The sequence below is a fragment of the Loxodonta africana genome, chromosome 18, assembly GCF_030014295.1.
Source record: "Loxodonta africana isolate mLoxAfr1 chromosome 18, mLoxAfr1.hap2, whole genome shotgun sequence".
In the NCBI taxonomy this organism is placed as follows: domain Eukaryota; kingdom Metazoa; phylum Chordata; class Mammalia; order Proboscidea; family Elephantidae; genus Loxodonta; species Loxodonta africana.
This window is the reverse complement of record NC_087359.1, coordinates 16,911,642-16,935,536: the sequence shown is the minus strand read 5'-3', so window position 1 is coordinate 16,935,536 and position 23,895 is coordinate 16,911,642. Positions and strand designations below refer to the sequence as shown.

Sequence of the window (23,895 nt, the reverse complement as noted above, 5' to 3'; positions counted from 1 at the left end):
GGCTATGGTGAGGAGGAAGCAACTTCTCGACAGTGGCAGTCCTAGCTCTGCAGGGGCTCCTTCCACAGGGCCCATCAGTGCCAGGCCTGGGCTCCGTGCAGAAGGGGTCCTGGAGCAGGAGTCGGGGGTGTGCTGTTCTAAGGCCAGCTCCCCACCCATCCCACAGGGGAGAACAGACTCTAACATACCAGCTGCTAAGCCTCTGCACTTTCTTCTTTCCAGCAAGTTTGGAAACAGGCATTCCTATTTTACGAGGGATGAAACCTGCTCAGGGGCTGAGCCACTTGCGCAGGTCACATACCAATAAGCAAGGGAGCAGTGATCCAAACGCTCATCAGATGCTGGGCTCCTGCTCTCCCTACCACACAACTCTCTTGGGCAGTGTGGGTGGTTTTGGGGTACCAGTGCCTTCGTCCACCCACAGCCCCGCTCCATTCACAGACAAGCCAGAACTAATGCCACTCAGAGCTCATGGCCAGCTGTGGGCCTGTGTCTTAACTGCCCTGCCTCTTGCCAGAAGACCCCTAGAGCAAGTGGCAGGATGCACTCAACCACCGCTGAGCACGGGAACAGATACTTGGAGCTGACGGATAGAACGAGACCATCTGCTGACAACAGGGCTAGAGAAGCAAAGCCGCCGTGTCCAACACAACTAAGATGGCCAGGGCAAAGGGTGGGCTGAGGGAGGCGAAGCAGGCCCCCAACTGCCTGGAGAACTTCCCTGTGGTCCGACACCAACGCCTCTAATGGAGTCCCTGGGGCAGAACCTGCCCACCAAGCAAAACCAAAACGAAAACAAGAACCCCAGGCTGCCTGCCTTCCATCACAGCCCCTGGAGAGCTGGCAACTCCGGACCACAGGTTCCCACAGGTGTTTCATCAGGGTTTGCCGCTTGAGACAGTATTTTCTTTAACTTGTACAAATAATCACACTGCCAGCTCACACTTGTAAAGCCGTACTCTGCTCCAGATGACGCTAGGACAGGGCAGATCCATGTGGCCAGGGACACGTCACATGTAGCATCGGAAACCATGGCCTCTCCCCCTCCCCCCCGATGCTCCCACACCCACGCCACACGTCTCCAACGGACCAACAGGTTGGGTCCTTCCCCCTGGTGGTGTCAGCATGCAGGCCATTCCCAATTTATTCTTTTTGCTTTGGAAGATCGATACATTTTACAGGTAAATCTGGTTTAAATCTCCTCTATAGCAACAAGTGTCTCAAAAAAAAAAAATAGAACCAACACATATTTTTGCTATCTTTGGATATTTTCTTAGACCTCTGAGTGTTCCAAGTGTTTCAAGGCTGCAGACAACAACGTGCTCTTTAGGATTCTGTGATCATTTAGCTTTTTTGTGTAGCTAATGATGTTCAGTGTGCTAAAAATTAGGAGCGTCACAGCGATGACAGTGAGCAGGAGGGTCGACATCACCCTCGAAGCCAAGCGTCCTCTCCTGGAGGGGGTGAGGCCATTGCCCCAGCTCCTGGGAGGAAAGACCCAGCTATGAGCCAGGGTCACCGTGGGCTGGGGACAGTGCTGCCATCTCAGCTGTCACCTCAGGGTATCCCCCAGGGGACGAAGGGAGCCAAGCCAGGCAGCACTTCATTTCAAACAGAGAAACCAGGAATTCTCACTTGATTTAATACAAAACTGGAAAGGAGACAGTACATCAAAACAATGTATCTGAAAGGATGAAAAAGCAGGGAGACAGGGCGGCCAGAGGGGCTACCCAGACTCCAGCTGCCTGACATTCTAACACTTTTCTAAACAGAACCAACAGGGCTAAAGCCAGACAAACTTGGTCAAATTGTGTCTTTATCCGATGTTCAGCATTATCCCAAAAACCAGTTTCTGTCAATTCCCACTCATGGCAAACGACCCCACGTGTGTCAGAGCAGAACCACGCTCCACAGGGTTTTTCAGTGATTTTTCGGAAGTCGCTCGCCAGGCCTTTCTTCCGAGGCTCCTCTGAGTGGGCTTGAACCAACCTTTGGGTTAGCAGCCGAGTCTGTTAACCGTTTGGCCCATCCAGGGACTCCTTCAGCATTAAAAAACAAAAAACCCAGTGCCGTCAATTCCGACTCATAGTGACCCCATAGGGCAGAGTAGAACTGCCCCACAGAGTTTCTAAGGAGCGCCGGGCAGATTTGAACTGCTGACCCTTTGGTTAGCAGCCATAGCACTTAACCACTACGCCACCAGGGTTTCCCCTTCAGCATCATCACCTGCTAACTAAAAGTTAGCTTTTAGCCTCTAGTGTTTCTTCAGATGAAGGCCATCGCCCAACAGGTAGAAAATAAGAAACATTCTCACAGCAGACCTCAGGCATGTTTTTAAAATATAGGCTGACTTGAGCATCTCCCACTCCTCTCAGTCCTGGGAGATAGGAGACTCTCACAGGCTCAGGGCCCGCTGTCAGGGGCAGGTTTATTCTGCAGGAGAGACCTGAGCCAGAACAACAGAACAGGACCAGTGAAAACAAAGTGCATCTCCATCCGTTAAACCTCAAGGCCCATCTTCACCTCCCACGCAGTGCGAAGGAAGGGCTGTGTGGCTTCTGAGTCTCATCTGTGAAACTCTCAGGAGGCGGAGTGCCAGCCAAGCAGCGGCCCAGGCCTAACCCTGAGCCTGCTCCCGTTGCAGGCGAGAGCCATTTCATGGGCTGAGGGCAGGACAGGCCCCTTGCTCTTGGCTCTCTGTCCCCCATGACATGGCCTGTTTAATGTCCAGTGATGCTATGTGAAGGGGTGTGCAAGTTCTCTGAGACCTTGTCCCTGCCAGGTCTGTCTCCTTCTGTAAATATGTGCTTTAACACTAAACACGGTCACACACGCCACTAGTCAGGGCCTCGTTAGCTGACAACAGCCAGTACTATTCGGGGCACCACCAGAGACACCAGGAAGGAGAGTTTCTAGAGTGAACCTGGGAAGGACAGACGGCATTAAGCAATTTTAAAATGGAAGGTGTGATCGGGACAGAGCTGCTCCCATATTTCTATTGTATAGACTGAGGATAAGGAATCCTGGTGGCGCAGTGGTTAAAGGCTCTGCTGCTAACCGAAAGCTGGCTGTTCAAACGCACCAGGTGCTCCACAGGAGAAGGATGTGGCAGTTTGCTCCCATAAAAATTACAGCCTTGGAAAGCCTATGGGGCAGTTCTACTCTGTCCCACAGGGTTGCTATGAGTCGGAATCGACTCGACAGCAGTGGGTTTGGTTTGGTTCAGGCTGTGGAGTTCCCATGCCAGGGCTCTAAGGTGAGCAAGAGCAGCAGGGGCCGGAGGGGCAGTGAGAAAGGCCAGTGACAGAGGGACACTGTCCAAGGAAGGTGAGGACAAAAGGAGGAGCGGCGTCCTGAAGGCACTTCTGCAGCCCCTTCCTACCCGGCAATGGCACGGATGCTGACAGGCTGCCCTGCCGAGGCTGAGTTGGGGCTCTTGGAGGTGGAGGTCAGCATACAGGTTGAAGCAGAGAGATGAAACCTTAAACCACAGCCCGGTGCTGCTGCCTTCAGATGCACTGGGAAGCTGGGTGAGGGGAGGAAAATAATGAACCCTCCCCACGCCCCCTCAGTCCATCAAGGACACTGACCCAAGTCTTGAGGATCAAAATCCCGGACCTCAACCCAAGATCAGGAGCTGTGCTGTATCTTCTCAGGGAAAAAGAAAAATATAATACCTCTAATTGTATGGATCATAGCCGAGACGTGGGCGGTTCAAACCCACCCAGCAAATTCCACGGAAGAAGAGACCGACCTGGCGATCTGCTTTTGTAAAGGTTACAGCCTCGGAAATCTTTTGGGGCAGTTCTACTCTGTCATACAATGTCGCTATGAGTAGGAATCGACTGGACGGCATACAATAACAGTTGTATGGCACAGACGATAAAACTTTCAATTAAAAAAAAAAAAATCAAGATCCTAAGGCTCTTTGATCCGAAGTGGATCTTGGGAGAGAAGACACTGATCACACCACTGAGCATCTCAAGGCTCCTTGACTATCTACGATCATAACAAAAAAGTCAAGTTTGTAGTCCCACCGTCCTTTTCTAACTCTGGCAAGCCCTTTGTGCGACGTACTCAGAAAACAAGAGGCCCTGTCTTGCCCACACTGGGTTTCCATTTTGGAATAATATCTGCAGATCTTTAGCCATCCAACCACCTCCTTCCAGACACTTGGGTCTGCCTGACGTGTGAACCACGTCTAAACTGCCATGTCCCGTGGTGGGTTTTGGTTTTCAGAGGGATTCAGAGGTTTCACGGACGTCTCAAGTTTAAATCACTTTTATTCCTTGCTTTCTTACATTGCTTTTGTCACTTCTATTGTTGATGATATAAAGGAAATAAAAAAGAATGACTCAGGAAAAAAAATAAAAGAATATGGAAGGAGATTGTTTAAAATATAATGGCATCTAAAAATTAGATTGGGAACTCTCTGTAAAAACAGTGCCTCTAACACAGCCTTACCTGGCCTCAGCAATAACCTGACTGCCTGGAAGCTGGATAAGCTTGACCCCACAGGGTCACACACAGCACCCCAGGAGAGGACTGGGGCTGGAGATGGGGTGAGGTCATGTAAACTGGACAGAGTCTCCATCATCTTTGCCTTTTAATATAAGATTTGGTTTAATCATTTCTGAGTGCAACATAGTTCTTTTAAAAATAGAGCTCTCTTCTCTTCTTTCCCTGGGAGGTGAAGGGGAGTAAGGCCGGCTGTAATTCTGGAGAGACGGGCCAATGCTCATGGCTACAGACAAACTCCTCCAGGGTGCTGGTGCTCGCCAGCTGGCCCACAGCAAGGACAAGCCAATGTCAAATCCACGGTACCGATGAAGCACAGCTTCAGGGCCCACTGGAGATGGTGTGGACTCCCCCTGAATGTGTTACTGACCAAAGGGAGTCACGGCTCACACGGGATCAGATGGCAGTGACCCTCCCCAGGTGGTGCGGGAGACAGAGTGAACCTGCACACATTTACAGGAAGGCGCCCTCCTGCACAGGGGTAAGGATGCAAGTGCACAAACACACGAGATGTAGAACACAGGGCTGAGGACGTCAAGCTCCCGCCCTGGGCCAATGCGGACCTGGATTTAATATCATGGAACTTGCTGGGATTTCCTCACAACACAGATTAAAAGTCAGGCTCTCCCCCCGCCCCCAAGGAAGAGCCTGGTTAGCTCCTGAAACCAAAGATGCCCTTGATATATCCAGTGAGGCCACTCTTGGTCTTCTGCTCCAACTTGTCCTCAAGGGGTGGGAAAGCCACATGGTTGAGGGCCAGGTCAAAAAACAGAGGCTTGCAAGGGATGGGCTGGAATCCCGGCGGGAAGTGCACAAGGTTGGCTTGCTTGGTGACGAGAGAAGGGTCCAGGCAGAATGTCTCAAACCGTTCAACCAGAGGCTGGAAGGCAAACCAAAGGGAGGAGTCTGGGCGTTCAGCACTGAAGATCAGCTGTGGAACACTGACTGTGTGCTGAACCCCTAGTCCAGTGCTTCTCATGCCTCATCTCATTCTATCCTCACCAACCCCTATGAGGAGGTGTCATCACGCCCCCACTTTCTAGATCAGAGCCACTGACACTTAGAGGTGCTGAGGGGGGTGGGCAGGGATTAAAGCACAGGTCTGTTGGACATCCAAGTCAGAGCTCCTAACTGTGGGTGCTACTCTGCACAGCAACAGAGCCTTCCACCTTCCTATTTTGGAGCAATCTAGACATGTAACTAACTTCAGACGGGCAGTTTCCAGAACTTTAAGAGAAGGGAGGAGAGCAGGGTGTTTCCTTAGAAATCAAGGCTCCTCTATTCTACAAAGGCAGAGTACATCCCTAGTGAGTTACTAATCCTGCCCTTCATCCCCCAGAAGCCACAGCTCAGACTCACCTTATTGTCCTTGACTTGGGAGGACGTCTCTGTCTGGTGGGAGTCACTTGTATCTGAAAGTTTCACAGGGATTCAGTAAGAACAGGGACTTAACACCCCGCAGTCCCAAATGGGTGACAACTCAGGGTTCTAAATTCCAAGAGTAAAGGCAGCAGCACGCGGGGAAGTTAGCTCTCTCCCTTCTGGGTCCCGATTCTGCTCCAAGTGGTGCAGATAACAGCCAATAAGTCCCAGAAGCAGTGCTGCCGTCCACCACAGCTAACTCAGTTGTACAGAAGGTGATATTAGGAAAAAGGACGGTATAAGAGTGTTTCTCTAAATCCTTCTACATAGTTCGATTTAATGCTTAATGGGGCAGAAGGTGGGAAAAAATAAAAATCTTACAGATTAACCAAAAATAAAAATCTTAAAGATCAAGAACAATGCGTGGATGTCTGTTCTTGCCACTTCTATTCAACATTGTACTGAAGGTTCTATTCAGGGCAATTAGGCAAGAAAAAGAAATAAAAGGCATTGAAACCAGAAAAGAAGCAAAACTATATTCACAGATAACATGATTCTATATAAGAAAAATCCTAAGAAATCTACTAAAAAACTGTTAAAACTAAGAAAAGAGCTCAGCAAGGTTGCAGGACACAAGACCAATCAATAAACAAAGATGAACCAAACAAGCCCTTCCGGTCTTCAAACTGTAGTGAAGTGTGCGGGAGACAAGAGCAGCGCGAGGAAGGCTATCGGGGCACACACGCTGTGTGAGCAGGCCGAGACTTACCGAGGATGGCCGCCGCCTGCAGAGAGCACTTTTCCGACCTCACCTGAGCAATGAGCTCTTGCACATCCGGCAGGTCCTGAAAGAATTCAGAAAACATGCACTCCCGCCCCGGGCCAGGCAGGAGAGCGCAGCAAATGAACCCCATTTAGCTGAGAGAGCCCACTGGTGTTCAGAGGATTTGAGATTAAACAAACAATTCTTCCTATTAAAAAACAAAAAACTAGCCTGTTTCAAACATGACAGGCTCTGCCAAGGCTGATGTAATAACGCCTGGAAAGAGTAGTCATTAGGATGACTTTTTAACTAATAAATTTATAAATACTAATAAACAACTTTACCATTACTAAATGTGTATTATGTGTTAGGCACTGTTCTAAGCCACTTACATAATTACTAATTTAGTCTTCACAACACCCCTGAGGTAGTTTGTACACCCATTTCACAGATGAGGAAACTGAAGCCAAGAGAGGTGAAGCGAGTTGCTCAGTCACACACCTAGGAGCAGCAGCGCTGGGACTCAGATCCAGGCAGAACTGGCTCAAGGGCCTAAGCGCTTCATCACCACAATCCCCTGCTGCTTCTACCAGGGCGAAGCCATGCTTTGGCCTCAGCCTCTAACTTGGTAATAACAGGAATGATCTGACGAGGTCTGGACGCTACAAAATCAGCGCCTCCATTCTGGGACACACCGCGTCAGAGGGGTATTCGTAAAACACTGCTTTATTCTCTCTTAAGACGAAGGATCCCCACTGGTTTGGTGTGGCACCGCATCCCAAAATTACATCCCACTGTGATGATGCTAAGAAGTCCTGGTGGTGCAGTGGTTAAGTGCTCGGCTGATAACTGAAAGGTCGGCAGTTTGAGCTCGCCAACCACTCTGCGGGAGAAAGATGCGGCAGTCCACTTCCGCAGAAATTACAGCCTTGGAAACCCTATGGGGCCGTTCTACACTGTCCTCTAGGGTTGCTACAAGTTGGAATTGACTTCACCGTGATGGGTCGGGTTGTGATAATGCCGACATGGGTCTCCCTTTTGCCCACACCCATCTATTCCTATCTTCCTGCCCTTGCTCATGGCCTCTGGTACTTCCTTTGTATTCGGAGATGGGTTCCCACATCCAAGTCTCCCCACTGTTCCCTGAAGGCACAGCCAGGTTTACACTTCATTCCCATGGAGCCTATTGCTCCTCAGGGCAACAAGAGCTGTGTCCCCGGCAGCTGCTCTCCCTGGCCTGTAACGAGTTCATTTTCCTAAACAGTCTCTATTTGTAAAATACACATATATTTTTTAATAATCTCAACGTCACTGCAATAGTTCACAAGCTTAAAAAGCTAGTTGTCGTTCGACAGTCAGTAAAATAAACCAAACCAGGGAGTCTTTGCCATGGCTGTACTTCAGAGCAATGCTTCTTCAACTTTAACGTGCACCTGGATCCCCTAGGGATCTTGTTAAAATGCAGATTCTGACCCAGCATGTCTAGAGTGGGGCCTGAGAGCCTGCATTTCTGGTTAGCTCCCAGTGATGCTGGACACACTTTGCGCAGGAAGGTTTCCTCGGTGCTTCTACCCTCTCAGTCCCTACAGAGCCTCTCTGCACAGCTTCTCAGGGCTTTGGGAACAAAGAGAGGCCAACATCTCACCTTTAGGCTGTTCTTGGAGGCCTCAGCATCAGAGTTGACTTCATTTGCATATTTCAGGACTCTGTCGTACAGGACAAGGGCTTCGCTCCACTTCTTCACCAACACGTAGGAATGTGCGATGAAGAAACACCTGAGGGGACAGGGAAGAGAGCCGTAGTACCCTGAAGTGACAATCACTCCAGATCAAGGCGTTCAGCACAGTCTAGACTAACTTTGGAAACAGGTTTCTTAATCTGAGGACCACTGCATGGGAAGCCCCCTATATTCTAAATGTTCAGGTTGGCAAGGCCAACCTGCAACTCTGCCCAGGCCATCACGGACAACAGTGCAAGGCCACAATGACACCCTGTACCTTATGTACTAAGACTCTGTAAAGAAGTCAGTTCCCAAAAGGAGCACGGTGGGAGGAACACTGCCTGGTTGACATGTAAGTCCCACCCTCCACCACCCACACAGCCATACATCATTCACCTCTCTTCTTTGCTTTTTCAAAGACAAAACTGACAGAAGCCTCCTCCTAACTGAGATTATTTCCTGGGATCTACAGCCGGGAGTGCTGCTGGGCCTTCACAGCTCAGAAGGGCCCATGGGAGCCAGGAGGAGAAAGGGCGATGGGAGTGGGACAGAGGGTCCCTGGAGAGCCAGACAGCGCTGGGGTGCGAGGGCCAGAAAAGGAAGGGGAGAGTGCGCAGTGCTCTATTCTGCCATTCTAACCCCCATCTTGCTGCAACGCCTCCTTCCAAGTTACAAACAACACCCGTCGGTTTTCCACGGGAAGGAAGGAGGAATGAGAGGAGGGAGAAGACAAGTTTGAGGTGTGTGCTCTCTGACTCCCCACATCCTATTACACTGGAAGTTACCAGCCACAATCTTCAGTGGCTGGGCTGAACTGTTCTCAGATCCCAGGCAAGTTAACCATCTCGTCAAGGACAGACAGCCCAGTCTCCCCGGGTATGAGACATGCTCCCAAAGCCCATAGAACCACTACCCTTCCCACAGGACCTTACCTGTAAGCCTTGTACACCAGGGTCTTCAGGCCTATCTCTTTATGGAAGGCTCTATCCTCCCCTAAGCCAGGAAGCTGGAGCAATTCCACCAGATTCTGTACAACAGATGCAACAAAAAATCTGTGAAAGCCTCAAACTGAGTTTCTGGCAGAAGACCTTTTAAGAACAGACAAGGGCAAAAGAGCGAGCCTAGGCTTGAAGTAATGGTAACGTCCTTGAAGGCAGATATGGCAGCAGCCCCATCTGGTGTCACCTGTTCCTCTCTGATCCTCTTAACACTCAGCTCACATCTCTCCTCCTTCAAGGACTTCTTAGACCATCTCAGCTAGAAGGGATCGCTCCTGGCTCTAGACTTCTATTGCAGAGTGGCCCACTCTCTTGGCATTTATACAGATGCCTTGTTTGTGTGGATGACTCACAAATCTTACCAACCGACAAACTTCCCGAGGGCCGAGACTGGAAACTCAGGCCTCAGGAGGCTTCAGAGCATCCAGAAGAGTATCCGATGCAGGAGACATGCTCAGTAAATATCTGCAGATTTGCTAGTATCTACGCATCTACAGATGTGAAACATCTGGGCTCAGACTGCTCAGCATAGTGCTGGCTGTTATAGCCCTTCCTCCAGGGTCACCTGTAGAATGATGTCATAGAGTCGGATCAGGTCCTGGGGCCGGGGGGGACGCTTGCTGTCGTCCTCCGGCTGCTGCTGCAGCAGGGCCTTCTGCAGCCCTTTGGCCATGTTCTCATTCCGCTTGATTGCTGTCGACAGCTTGATGTAAGTCAGGTAGCTGAAAAGCACCATATGTCAGCTTGGGTTATGCTCAGGGAAGATGACACTCTGGGGAGAGCACTGGACTAAAAGTGGGGACTGATCTGGGGAAGTGTGGTGTTGAGGTTCCATAATGAACACAGGTGGAATAAGTGAACCTCAAGTTCTAAACACTGACCTCCTAGCCTTCTCCTACTCAGGTTCCAGATTCATGAATTTATCCCAAAGCTGACCTCCCGATCCTATATAAACTCCAAGATCCTGATATTATCTAGATTCAAAAGTGGAAGAACGGATGCAAGACAAGAGGCTTCAAAACGTGAACTTCCTGGGCCTTACTGGAGCTGTCGGAGTCTTTTCAATGTTAGGAAAGAGGACTGGACTCCTGACTCTGGCACTCTGTGGCCGTTATCTACAACCATCATCCTTCACCCTCCTGGAATCTCAGCTTTCTCACTGGGTTGCTGAAATAGAGAACGCTGAAGGTCCATTCTTGACCAGCATTCTATGCATCTGAGCCATCAGGCAGCCAATCTGACATTCACGTAATACCAAATGCCACAAGAATGGAGATTAAGGTTAAGGAAGGGTGTTTTCCTTTATTCCTAAAAAAAAGGAGGGGGCAGGGGAAAGACTGAAGATACTGGCAGGTTCACTATATAGAAGTTACAAGCTGCCACTAAGATTAAAATTTCAAGGCCACATGGAGAAGAGAATCTGATGAGAAGCGGAATTTTCTCAAGTAACAATCTTGGTTCTCTCCAATAAGTTCCAAAAAATGTTACTCTTCCTCCTTTCTTCTGTGAAACAAAATGATCCCGGGTTTTTTTTTTTTAAATGAAACTTGACGGAGTGATTTTAGAATGAGCAGGAGGAAGCAAATTTGGACAAGATAGGTCAAGATATACCTAAGGAAAAATCTGATAAGGGAGCTTGCTCTACCTGCTATCGAGGCTTACTGAAAAGTTACAGTAATGAATTGTATTGGCACAAGTACAAAGAAATCAATAGAACAGAGTCCAGAAAAAGACCATGCAAACAGAAAACCAGATACATGTACACACACGCACTATTATTATTCATTATGTACTAAGAAATTATCGTTAAAATGATATTTTATATATGCTTTTGTTTCAATGAGATATTACACGTTAAAAAGTAAAATAATAAAAACAACCCTTACCTATGCAGGTACTGCAGATTAGACACCTTCCCCGACTCCCCTTCAACAGTGTAATCTCTCTGTTTCTGTAGAAAGTGAAAAAGGTAAAGATAAATCAGCTGGCCTGATCTCTGGCGCTACCACCACACTCAGTGGCATGGTCCCTCAAATGCCCTGGATACAGGCAAGACCCGGGTGAGGCTGGGGTCCTCAAATATTAAACATCTACTTGACATGTTATAGAACGACAGGGCCACTCTGCTGCCGCTGAGTAAGAAGGTTAGCGGCAGTGGCCAGTTAAGGCTTCCTGTATAGTGCTGCCAGTGTCCAGTCCCAAAGCATTCAAGTCAGAGATGCCACAGTCCACCACTTCATTTTAAGGTCTGTGCTTAGATCTTAATCCTACCCCTTGTGCTGGTAGCTTTTGCCTTTTGTCATCAGCTAAATAATGCCCGCGCCCCCCAGGTACACACATTCTTATCTCTGGAACTTGTGAATGTTACCTCACATGGTAAAAGAAACTTTGCAAGTGGTATTACTCAAGGATCTTGAGATGAAGAGATTATCCCGGATTATCCTATGGGCCCAGTGTAATCACAAGGGTCCTCATAAGTGAAAGAGTGAGGTGGGAGGGTCAGAGTTAGAAAGAAGATGCAGGGACTGACGCAGAGGTCAGAGAGGAAAGATGATGCTACACGATTGGCTTAGAAGTTGCGGAAAGGGGCCACGAGCCAAGGAACGCAGGCAGCCTCTAGAAGCTGGAAAAGGCTTTCTTTGGAACACTGGGAACGAATTCTCCCCTAGGCTCCCCTAGACCTTCCATAAGGAGTACAGCCCTCAGACCCATTATAAACTCTGATCTCCAGAACTGTGAAATAATAAATTTGTGTTTCAAGCCACTGAGTTTGTGGGGATATGAATTTAAGACCCCAGGCCTAACAGGTAATGTATGAAACTATTCGGAGGAACAGGGTAAAGGGAAAAGAATTTCTCAGTCTGACTGAACCCAGGGGCTTTGCTGAGATGGGCAGCTGACCCCCGCAGCTCAGAAAAAACTGAGACAGTAAATGCACTCACCACTGGGACCTCACCCAAGAACAGGACACACAGATGAAGGGGGATCCCAGCCTGGAATACTCAGCCGACTGTCCTACCTGATCTGGCTCGAGCTCCTCTCGAACAGCCTGGATGGCGTCCCGGCACTCGCTGAGCATGGACTCGAACAGCCGCTCCTTCGTCTCTTCGCTCTCAGCCTGAACAGAGGCAAGAGGGAGAAAAAGACTGTCTTTTGACTAAGCCACGGTATTCTGACAGGAAGAGGGACAAGAGAGCTTTGATTCCCATCCCCTCCACATACACATCTAACTTAAAAAAAAGTCCCACATCAGAGATCATTTCAACAGTTCCTACTCTCTACCACCGAAGGTTCTCTTACCGTCTTATTCACTATTTGTATGGGATGGGAATTTTATTTTTCAAAAAGTGAACATACTGAAAGAGCTATCTGTATAACTGATTTAAACTTTATCTGCCTACCAACAGAGCATTTAGAACTTTCTAGTACTTTCCTCCAAGGTTTCCATCTCCAACCAAGACCATCATCGGGCACCCCTAGAGGGACTCTTCCAGACTAGACTTGGAATACAGCTTCTTCACACAGAAGTATAGCACACTGGAAGCTCCTTTCCCTGTTTCCCTCTGGAACTGTCTTAATCTCTACTTATGTCAGCAGAATTACCCTTGACAAATGTTAATTCAAAAGACTTGCAGATTCTGAATTTCTCCAAGGTCCAGGCAAGTGATAATGAACACTTCTAACTAGCACCCGATCAGAATTACATTCCCTCTGATATAATACACCACACTCAGTTCCCTTCACCAGACCTTCTGCACTCAGATATTCCATCCGGCCACTCTGAGGGGTTTTTTTTAGCGCAGAAGCAGGATGATAAGCATGAGGTGACAGTCTCCGCACAAGTACAGGGCGTCGCCCCTCTGCTAGGCTGCTGGGTAAGTGAAAACGTGATTCATTACCTGAATACCTGCCAAACCACATTAGCATCCTGAAGAATCTGGCCAAGCAGGTGGGAACGGACAAAAGGAGGTAAAGGAGGGGAACTGGTGTTACTGGCAGACCCACTAGGAAATCAAAGTGCCAACATTCCATCACTATATTTGACTTCCCACAGAAAGTAACATCCAATCTGGGGGAGGAAAAAAAAAAAAAACCTCTTGACATTAAATTGACCTGTAAGAAAGCTCAGAAGAAAATCCAGCACTGACCACTCCTGTAAGAGATGGTTGGGTAGGGTTTTAAGACAAACTTCCCTTCTCTTAAGAACTCTTAAGTTTTTCCTAGTTTCCATTGTGAAAAAAAAATTTTTTTTTTTCTCTTGTAAAGAACGCAATATAAACCAGGCATACTCTTCTACTTAGAAGCTACTTGACTTTCCCATTGTTTACTACCTGAGGAATAAACCAGGGGCACAGTCAATCTATGTTTTGGATTGAATTATGTCCCCCAAAAATGTGTGTCAATTTGGCTAGGCTATGATTCCCAGTATTGTGTGGTTGTCCACCATTTTGTGATCTGATGTGATTTTCCTTGTGTGGTAAATTCTACCGCTATGAGTTAATGAGGCAGGATTACAGGCAGTTATGTTAATAGGGCAGACTCAATCTACAAGATTATGTTGTGTCTTAAGTCAATCTCTTAAGAGAGAAGGGAGCAGAGAGACAGGGGGACCTCATACTACCAAGAAACAAGAGCAAGAGAACTGTCGGTCTTTTGGACCAGGGTTCCTGTGCTGAGAAGGTCATAGACCAGGGGAAGATTGATGACAAGGACCCTCGCCCAGAGCTGACAGAATGTGAAAGCCTTTCGCTGAAGCTGGCACTCTTGAATTGGACTTCGAGCCTCCTAAACTCTGAGAGAATAAAATTTTCTTTGAAAACGCCATCCGCTTGCAGTATTTCTGTTACAGCAGCACTAGATAACTTATACACTCCAGAAATCTATTAGTGCTATTAGGGAGCCACCTGAACTCACGGAACCACCAGCTGTCCCACAAAGCTGCTGCACTGATGAAAATGTTCCCTATCTGCACGGTGCTACCGCGCACTCAACAGCCATGCCTGGCTGAGCACTTGACTTTTTTAATATTAATGCATACATACATACATACATTTTTATCAGAAAAGGAATCACACCTGGCATGCTATGTTATAATCTGTTTAACAATTTCCTGAGTATTTTCCATGCCATTAAATATTCTTTTGCAGTGTGATTTTTAAGGGAAAAACTGATTTTACACATATCAATCTCTATTAAATTCACAATCTTTAAAGACTCCCAGCCAAAAAACTCCTATCAACTCCATCACTTGACATTGTAGTTTAAACTTAAATAGCCATATATGTCAAGTGGCTACTGTATTGAACAGTGCAGCTCTAGAGAAATACACTTAATGAAAAGCAATTGTTAAGCACCTCCAGTCAGTAAGAGTCTTTATAATCATTTACTCAAACACACTGGGCAAATTTCTCAAAGTATGAATCCCATGGACTGGTGCAGCCATTCAGTAGCTTAACAAGTAGGTGAGACATGCAAGTGGCCTGGTGGGCGCTGTTTAAGAAACCAACCAACCACACACTCACACGTAAGCCGCATCACTTGCAGGCAGGATGAGCCGCTGTGTCGGTTTTGATAGCCTGCAACCCAACCAATATGTCAACAACACTCTTTTTACAATGTGTGGGGTTCAGTAGTCCAATCAACGGTGGGTTGGTAAGTCAGAAATGGACAAAGATCTGTCTCCTTTCCTGTAGAGCATAGCTCAAATAAGGAAATTTAAAAGATGCTAACATGCTCACCCTCTTTCCTGCCATGTATCAGCCTTCCTCCCTTTGAATAAGTACACCTCTGCTTCAGGTGCTGAACACAGCAAACCTGGCCACAGGTTCCAAACAATTCTAAGCTCTACTGGGAATTTTACAGAAGTCTGAACAGTGGAGGAAAAGCATACCTGAAGGGTGTGACCCTAATACTCTCCAGCATGAGAGCTTGACATAACTAACGCCATGATGAACTGTAAGTTTTTCTCCTTCTCCCTGCCTTCTCCTTTCCACATACCTTTGTTAATGACTTTGTGTTGATCTGATGCAAATAACTTTGTTCTTTGTTTTGATCTAATGCTAATAACTTTGTTTTGTTCTGACCACCTGTGACCCACAGGGAAATGGTCTGATATGTATATCTTTAGCCTGATAAAGAGATGTCCAGCACTATCTCTTTAGTCTGAAAAAGAGTCTCTTGTCACTATCTTGTAATAAATAACTTCTCTGGCTATGCCATCTGGGGGCTATAAAGACACTTCTAACTAACCCTTGTAAAAATTCTATGTAAGTCTAATGTAAAACTGCTTTTTGGGACTCCAGAGAGACAGTCTGTATTACTGTCGGGTCCCCAGTGGTGTACATCTCCCAGATAAACTTTCTCACGCTTTCTGACTTGGAGTACATTTCACTGGCTCCACTGCTCCAAGGCACGGACCCTAATCTGGCAACAAGAGTAAGATTTAAGTCAGCTGTATTTTTCTCATGACACCCACACTGCACAGTGACTCACGGACTGCTAATCTCTGGAGAGAAGTGCAGATGCCTCTCCCTGGGCAGGGCAAAATGGTTTTCAAAGAGGAGGCCCCACCTTCCTTAGGAATATTTCACTAGTTACACTTTTAGTCCATAAACTTATCTTTGAGGTCAAGACAATTCTGGAAAGGCCAATGGAACATGAAACACCTTTCAATATTAGAGACTTCTCACCATCTGTATTTCCCAGTTGGCCACAGAACCAAAAAGAAGGTGCTCCTAAACACAAGTGGTAAACTCGCCACATAAGACTGTTTTCTCAGCTGTGTCTATGACGCACAAAAATCTCAAACCCAGAGGTAATGTGCTACTTATTAGTCCTAATAAACAGATTCTAGATCCATTTTTATAAAACTCCAAACATTCCAGGATGTGCTTCCCTATGGCTCCGGGCTATCTCCTCAAGACATGGCTCAAAGCTGAATGGTCCAGGGCAAAATAGGCTGCTACTAAAATTATTAGGTTCCCATATGATTTTCATTAATCTACAGAAATTTCTGGAAAGTGGTGGCATGAATAAGAGACATACAAGGCAAGTCTGACCACATTCTCCACCACACCCATAGGAGAACTGGGGAACCGAACAAAACCTCCCCCAGGCCCACTGAAGTCTAGGAAAAAGCACACGGGAACCTGGTAAAGGATACAAACCTCTTACTTGAGAACTGATTTTTTTTTTAAATAAAAGGATAAAGGTCTTCCTTCTACTCAAACACTGACCATAACTTGAAGATAAGAATCTGCAGACATTTTAAACCTGCCCTTTCCCCAAAACTGCTGCCCAGAGTGTTCTCCCAATGCAACCCCAGTGACAATTCAAGTGTGATCAAGTATTAAGCAAAATAGAAATAAAGTACAAAGTAAGACAATATTAAGGGTGTGAAGACGTAGAGCTTCGCTAATGAGACCAAGGATTTTATAACTGGATTTTGGCGGCTGATTAATTCTCAGCTCAAGTATTTCCAGTCTAATATTTTATCTCCCTGAATTATTTCTTCCTTCCTTGCTTTTCAGTAAATTAAAGACCATAAAACCTCTAAAAGCAACCAATTAAGCTGCGGCTACCAAATTCTTGCATTCCAGTTCCTAGAGGGTGGCAAATACCAATACCAGCTAGGTTAAATTGTTGTTAGCTGCTGTCAAGTCGGTTCCAACTCATAACAACCCTACGTACAACAGAACAACACATGGCCTGGTCCTGCACCGTCTTCACAATCCTTGCTATGTTTGAACCCATTGTTGGAGCCACTGTGTCAATCTATCTCATTGAGAGTCTTCCTCTTTTTCACTGACCCTCTACCTTACCAAGCAATGTGTCCTTCACCAGGGGCTGGGACCTCCTGATAATATGTCCAAAGTATGTGAGGTGAAGTCTCACCATCCTCACTTCCAAGGAGCATTCTGGCTGTAATTCTTCCAAGACAGACTTGTTCGTTGTCCTGGCAGTCCATGGTATATTCGACATTCTTCACCAACACCACAATTCAAAGGCATCAATTCTTCTTTGGTTTTCCTTATTCATTGTCCAGTTTTCGCATGCATATGCTGTGATTAAAAATATCATGGCTTGGGTCAGGCCCATCTTAGTCTTCAAAGTGACATCTTTGCTCCTTAAGATTTTAAAGAGCTCTCCTGCAGCAGATCTGTCCAGTGCAAAAGGTCGTTTGATTTCTTGACTACTGATTCCATGGGCGTTGAGTGTGGATCCAAGTAAAATGAAATCCTTGGCAACTTCAATCTTTTCTCCATTTATCATGATATTGCTTACTGGTCCCGCTCTGAGGGTTTTTCTTTATGTTGAGACGTAATCCATACTGAAGGCTGTAGTCTTTGGCCTTCATCAGTAAGTGCTTCAAGTTCTCTTTGCTTTCAGCAAGCAAGGTTGTGTTATCTGCACATCTGATACCCCATTCTTCTTCATATAGTCCAGCTTCTAGTGTTATCTGCTCAGTATACAGACTAAGTATGATGAAAGGATACAACCATGATGCACACCGTTCCTGGATTTAAACCACACAGTATCCCCTTGTTCCATTCAAACAATTCAAACAATTGCCTCTTGGTCTATGTACAGGTTCCTCATGACCACAATTAAGTGTTCTAGAATTCCCATTCTTTGCAACGTTATCCATAATCTGTTCTGATTCAAACAGTTGAATGCCTTTGCATAGTAAATAAAACAAACACAAACATCTTTCTGGTATTCTCTGTTTTGCTTTCAGCCAAAATCCATCTTACATCAGCAGTGGTATCCCTCATTCCACGTCCTCTTCTGAATTTGGCTTGAATTTCTGGCAGTTCCTTGTTGATGCAACTGTTTTTGGATTATCTTCAGCAAAATTTTACTTACATGTGATACTAATGATATTGTTTGATAAGTTATGCATTCTGTTGAATCACCTTTCTTTGAAGTGGGCACAAATATGGATCTCTTCCAGTTGGGTGGCCAGGTAGCTGTCTTCCAAATTTCTTGGCACAAATGAGCAAGCACTTACAGCACTGCAACTGTTTGTTCAAACACCTCAATTGGTATCCCATCAATTCCTGGAGCCTTGTTTTTCACCAAAGCCTGCCATGGGTTCTTGATCATATGCTATCTCCTGAAACGACTGAACATAGATCAATTCTTTTTGGTACAGTGACTCTGTGTATTCCTTCCATCTTCTTTTGACACTTCCTCTGTCATTTTGCCCATAGAATCCTTCAAAATTGCAACTTGAAGCTTGTAAGTTCTTTCAGCTTGAGAAATGCTGGGCCTGCCCTTCCGTTTTGGTTCTCTAACTCCACATTGTTGCACATTTCACTGCACATTTACTTTGTCTTCTAGAACTGCCTTTTGAAATCTCTTGTTCAATTCTTTTACTTCCTCATTTCTTCCATTCACTTTAGCTACTCTACGTTCAAGAGCAAGTTTTAGAGTCCTTTTGACATCCATTTTGATCTTTTCTTTCTTTCCTATCTTTTTAATGACCTTTTGCTTTCTTCATGTATGATGTCCTTGATGTCATCCAACAACTCGTCTGGTCTTTGGTCAATTAGTGTTCAATGTGTAAAGTCTATTTTAGTCTGTCTTAGTCTGTAAGTTCAGCTGAAACCTGTCCTCTATGGGTGACCTGCTGGTATTTAAAATACAGGTGGCATAGCTTCCAATATCACAGCAACATGTCAGCCACCACAGTACGACAAACTGAGAGATGCATGGTGGAGCTAGGTTAAGAGACACTGAAATTAAGGCCCCATATCTTTAAGGCATAGTTCTTGGTTTCCAGAACAGAGAACAACTCAACACAATAAAGAGAACTGACAAGGGTGCCTGTTACATGCAGCCCAATGATCTGACAGTGGTACCAATGGGCAATGTGGCTCTTCTTGAGATTAACTTCAAATGGCCAAAAGGCACTGTCCATATTTACGACACATGGTTCATTCAACAGACATTTAGCCACCTACACTGCTATACATAACATCTAAGGCTTTGGCATATGTGTGGTATAGGACAACAGATAGTTAAACTTTTTTTTTTAATGAGAAAACCCTCAAATTTGTGGTATTGTTCATCATACCAGTGAAGCAAATGTGTAATTCAATAAATATTAAACTGCAGAACAACTTTATAAGTTCCAAGTGTAGGACATCATCCTAGGATGCAGAAGCTACACAAAGGACTCCATTTCCCAGAAATCCCAGACCTCAGTAGTAATTCGTTTGCTGATGGTTCTTGAAGGGCATGTCAGGTCAATCAATAATGTGACAAGAATGCCCGTGACCTATGCAGGAGGCGGCCAATCAAAATGAAGGCGGCCAGATATTTATCTTTTTAATGCTAAAATCTTACTAGGGTTAGCAGACATTTTGTTTCATCTCCTATTATCTTTTATATCATAAACGTAAATGTAAAACGGTAACTTTACTTGTATCAGAAAAGGGCTCAACCCAGTACTGTCACTTTAGGCAATCTATTCTGTAGCAGTAATCCAAAATGTGGAAAATCCATCTAGGCAAAGATTCACTACATCATCATTTATAATGCTTTTTCAAAACTACGGAATGCAAATGTCCAATAACAGACGAGCTTTGATTAAAAAGACATTAAAAACTGTATGTGCCTCCTATTATCTGTGTATGTAAGAGATGGATGTCAAACAGAATATATTTACTCCAACTACACAGACATGCACACTAAAGATGGGAACACAGAATTAGCAGCAGTTGTGCTGAGATGGTTGAGTATGAGTATTTTCTTTTTTACCTATTCAAATTTGAAATAATATCACAGTGTTTTCTTGCCAATATCAAAGTTTTACTCAATCTTTAGCTCCTTTAGAAGGGTGGCTATGACCTGGGATCCAGAAACCAACCCTTCAACTAAAATAAAAATCAAGTTTGAGAGTGATTCACTAGAACAGTGCATAGAGCTCAACTAGTCATCACATGATTGAAGTGATGTGTTTAACTGTAAAAGCGATGGCTTCACAAGCAGCTAGAAAACGGTTTCTTCATGTGGTCTAATCTAGCCCAAGCGGAATGATTTTGGGAATATGGCAAAAAGACCTCCCTCCATACAGCTCTTTATTCCCTAATTATGCATACAAAGCAAGAGAAACATAAGTTCAGTTAAAACATCCCCCCACTCCTTCTCCTCCCACCTGGGAAACAATCCCCCCACCATCACCACCACACCAACTGAATCAGAGATGATTCACCTGGCAAGGACTAAACAGTTGTTTCAATTACAGGTCTGCTTATTTAGTCTTTACTAGGGGCACAGCACTGCGCGTGCGTTTACTCTGAGAAGTGAAATGGCATGTAGTCAGTCCCATGATCCTATTACCAGCCTTTCTGACAACTCTGAGGAGATAATGTGGAAAAATTCAAGGAACATGGACTTTGGAGTCAAAAGGGCTTGGTTTTCAAAAGGAAAGAAGTTTCGAGGCGGGGCCAAGATGACGGAATAGCCAGATGCTTCCTGCGATCCCTCTTTCAACAAAGACCCAGAAAAACAAGTGAAACGATTATATTTATAACAAGCTAGGAGCTCTGAACATCAAAGGCAAAGGTAGAAAATGGGCTGAGTGGCAGGGGGAGGGAGAGATGGTTCAGAAGTGGAGAGGAGTTACTGGAACTGAATCGCCAGGATCCCTCAGGCACCATTACTGGGAGCGGCTGCGGCTGTTAGTAGCGTTCGGCCACAGTTTCCTCAGGGAGAAGCAGCTGGCCACACAGCCTACACACACCTCCGGAACCAGAGAAGAACCACACTCCAGGCAAAGGCTAAATACTTACATATATTTTACCACGCCCCCAGTCCCCAAGCCAGCTTCAGTGGCTGTTGATTTCCCTGGGCATGAGAAAGGCCCTGTTGAGCACCCTGAGCCTTCCTCCCAGCCTTGGAGTAGGAATAAATTCACAATTGGGGGAAAAGATAATTTGCCAGCTCCACTAACTGGGGAAGCTCAGGACAGATGCAGCCCCTGTCCAGGCATAAATGGTCTGTGGACTTCGAATACCTTTCCCCACTGCATGGACCTGTGTGGGCCTATTTCAGGAGAATACGCCCTTGTTGGCAGATTGCAACTGTTTCAGCTATGCGGTGAAGAGGTGGGTGTTTGATATTTGACACCGCTTTGCCTATTAAACAGGATCCTTACCTACCCACATCAGGGGCATAAGTACTGGTGGCTCCACTCAGGTCACCCAGCCACCCGCGACAGGGGTCCAAGGATAACTGGTACCTCCCAGTCCTTACAACCAAAAGCACTGGGTGCCCATCGTCCGTCTGCAGAACCACCCACCCGTATGCTCTAGGCAACAGGGATGCGCTTTCCTCACAAACACTCGGGATGGTTCTCAGCCCCTGCCTTGTTCAAAGCATGACCCCCTGCTGCAACCACATACTGATACCTACACCAATCACCCCTGCCCCTCTAAGACTGTAGGACAGAGCCTGTACCACACACCTGATGATCAGCTACCTGGACTCCTGAGCTGAATTCATACAAGAAAAGTGAATGGACTCCTAGACTGACAGACCTGATAACAGCTCTAGCAATCCAGGGACAGGACGTCAGAGCTCCAAAGGTGTAAATAATCAAGTTAACTCACTCGAGCAACCCATTTGGGCATATCAAAACTAAACAAAGCAAGGTGCTAGAATACAGTAAGCAAACATAAACTAATACAATAACTTACAGATGGCTCAGAGACAACAATCAATATCAAGTCACATAAAGAAACAGGCCATGATAACTTCAACAAGCTCTCGAAACAATCAACGGATCTTCTGGATGAAGGTGCCTTCCTGGAATTACCAGATGCAGAATTCAAAAGATTAATACACAGAACTCTTCAAGACATCAAGAACGAGATTAGGAAGGAGATCAGGCAATATGCAGAACAAGCCAAGGAACACACAAAGTAGTTAAAGAAATTAAAAAGGTTATTCAAGAACATAATGAAAAATTTAATAAGCTGCAAGAATCCATACAAAGACAGCAATCAGAAATTCAGAAGATTAACAATAAAATTACAGAATTAGACAACTCAACAGAAAGTCAGAGGAGCAGAATTGAGCAAGTGGAAAGCAAAATTGGTAAGCTTGAAGATAAAGCACTTGGCACCAATATATTTGAAGAAAAATCAGATAAAAGAATTAAAAAAAAATGAAGAAACCTTAGGAATCATGTGGGACTCTACCAAGAGAAATAACCTACGAGTGACGGGAGTACCAGAAGAGGCACAATAGAAAATACAAAGAGAATTGTTGAAGATTTGTTGGCAAAAAACTCCCCTGATATCGTGAAAGATGAGAAGATACCTATCCAAGATGCTCATCGAACTCCACATAAGGCAGATTTTAAAGGAAAGTCACCCAGACATATTATAATCAACCTTGCCAAAACCAAAGGAAAAGAATTTTAAGAGTAGCAACAAAAGAAACCCTCAGGCACCAGAAGAAAGCAAATAATAAAAATTAGAGCAGAATTAAATGAAACAGAAAACAGGAAAATAATTGAAAGAGTTAACAAGACCAAAAGCTGGTTCTTTGAAAAAATTAACCAAATTGATAAACCATTGGCCAAACTGACCAAAGAAAAACAGGAGAGGAAGCAAATAACCCGAATAAGAAATGAGATGGGCGATATTACAACCCAGACCCAACTGAAATTAAAAGAATCATATCAGGTTACTATGAAAAATTGTCCTCTAACAAATCTGAAAACCTAGAAGAAATGGATCAATTCTTAGAAACACACTACGTACCTAAACTAACACAAACAGAGGTAGAACAACTAAAGAGACCAACTACAAAAGAAGAGATTGAAAAGGTAATCAAAAAACTCCCAACAGAAAAAAGCCCTGGTCCGGATGGCTTCACTACAGAGTTCTATCAAACTACTACTCAAGGTATTTCAGAGCATAGAAAATGACGGAATACTCCCAAACTCATTCTATGACGCCAGCACATCCCAGATGCCAAAACTAGGTAAAGACACCACAAAAAAAGAAAATTACAGACCTATATCCCTCATGAATGTAGATGCAAAAATCCTCAACAAAATTCTAGCCAATAGAATTCAACAACATATCAAAAATGTAACTCACCATGACCAAGTGGGATTTATACCAGGTATGCCGGGATGGTTCCACATTAGAAAAACAATTAATGTAATCCATAATACAAATAAAGCAAAAGACAAGAACCACGTGATTTTATCAATGGATACAGAAAAGGCATTTGACAAAGTCCAACACCCATTCATGATAAAAACTCTCAGAAAAACAGGAATAGAAGGAAAATTCCTCAACATAATAAAGGGCATCTACACAAAGCCAACAGCCAACACCATCCTAAATGGAGAGAGTCTGAAAGCATTGAGATTGGGAGCCAGACAAAGATGCCCTTTATCACCGCTCTTATTCAACATTGTGCTGGAAGTCCTAGTCAGAGCAATTAGGCTAGACAAAGAAATAAAGAGCACCCAGACTGGCAAGGAAGAACTGAAAGTATCTCTATTTGCA

At 45.3% G+C, this 23,895-nt stretch overlaps 1 protein-coding gene across 2 annotated transcripts in view; it reads right to left on the bottom strand.

The window, feature by feature from the left end:
- Positions 1-4,265: 4,265 nt before the first annotated feature.
- Positions 4,266-23,895, bottom strand: part of SRP68 (signal recognition particle 68) — a 44,368-nt gene continuing 24,738 nt past the window's right edge. For both annotated transcript variants that reach the window (XM_003417249.4, XM_064270714.1), the window contains 8 exons: positions 12,381-12,479; positions 11,248-11,312; positions 9,927-10,083; positions 9,296-9,390; positions 8,289-8,418; positions 6,650-6,725; positions 5,878-5,930; positions 4,266-5,398 (listed from right to left, as the gene is read on the bottom strand). In XM_003417249.4, the coding sequence (XP_003417297.1) occupies positions 5,171-5,398; positions 5,878-5,930; positions 6,650-6,725; positions 8,289-8,418; positions 9,296-9,390; positions 9,927-10,083; positions 11,248-11,312; positions 12,381-12,479 (903 nt within the window). In that variant the 3' untranslated portion in view covers positions 4,266-5,170. The remainder of the gene's footprint in view (positions 5,399-5,877; positions 5,931-6,649; positions 6,726-8,288; positions 8,419-9,295; positions 9,391-9,926; positions 10,084-11,247; positions 11,313-12,380; positions 12,480-23,895) is intronic.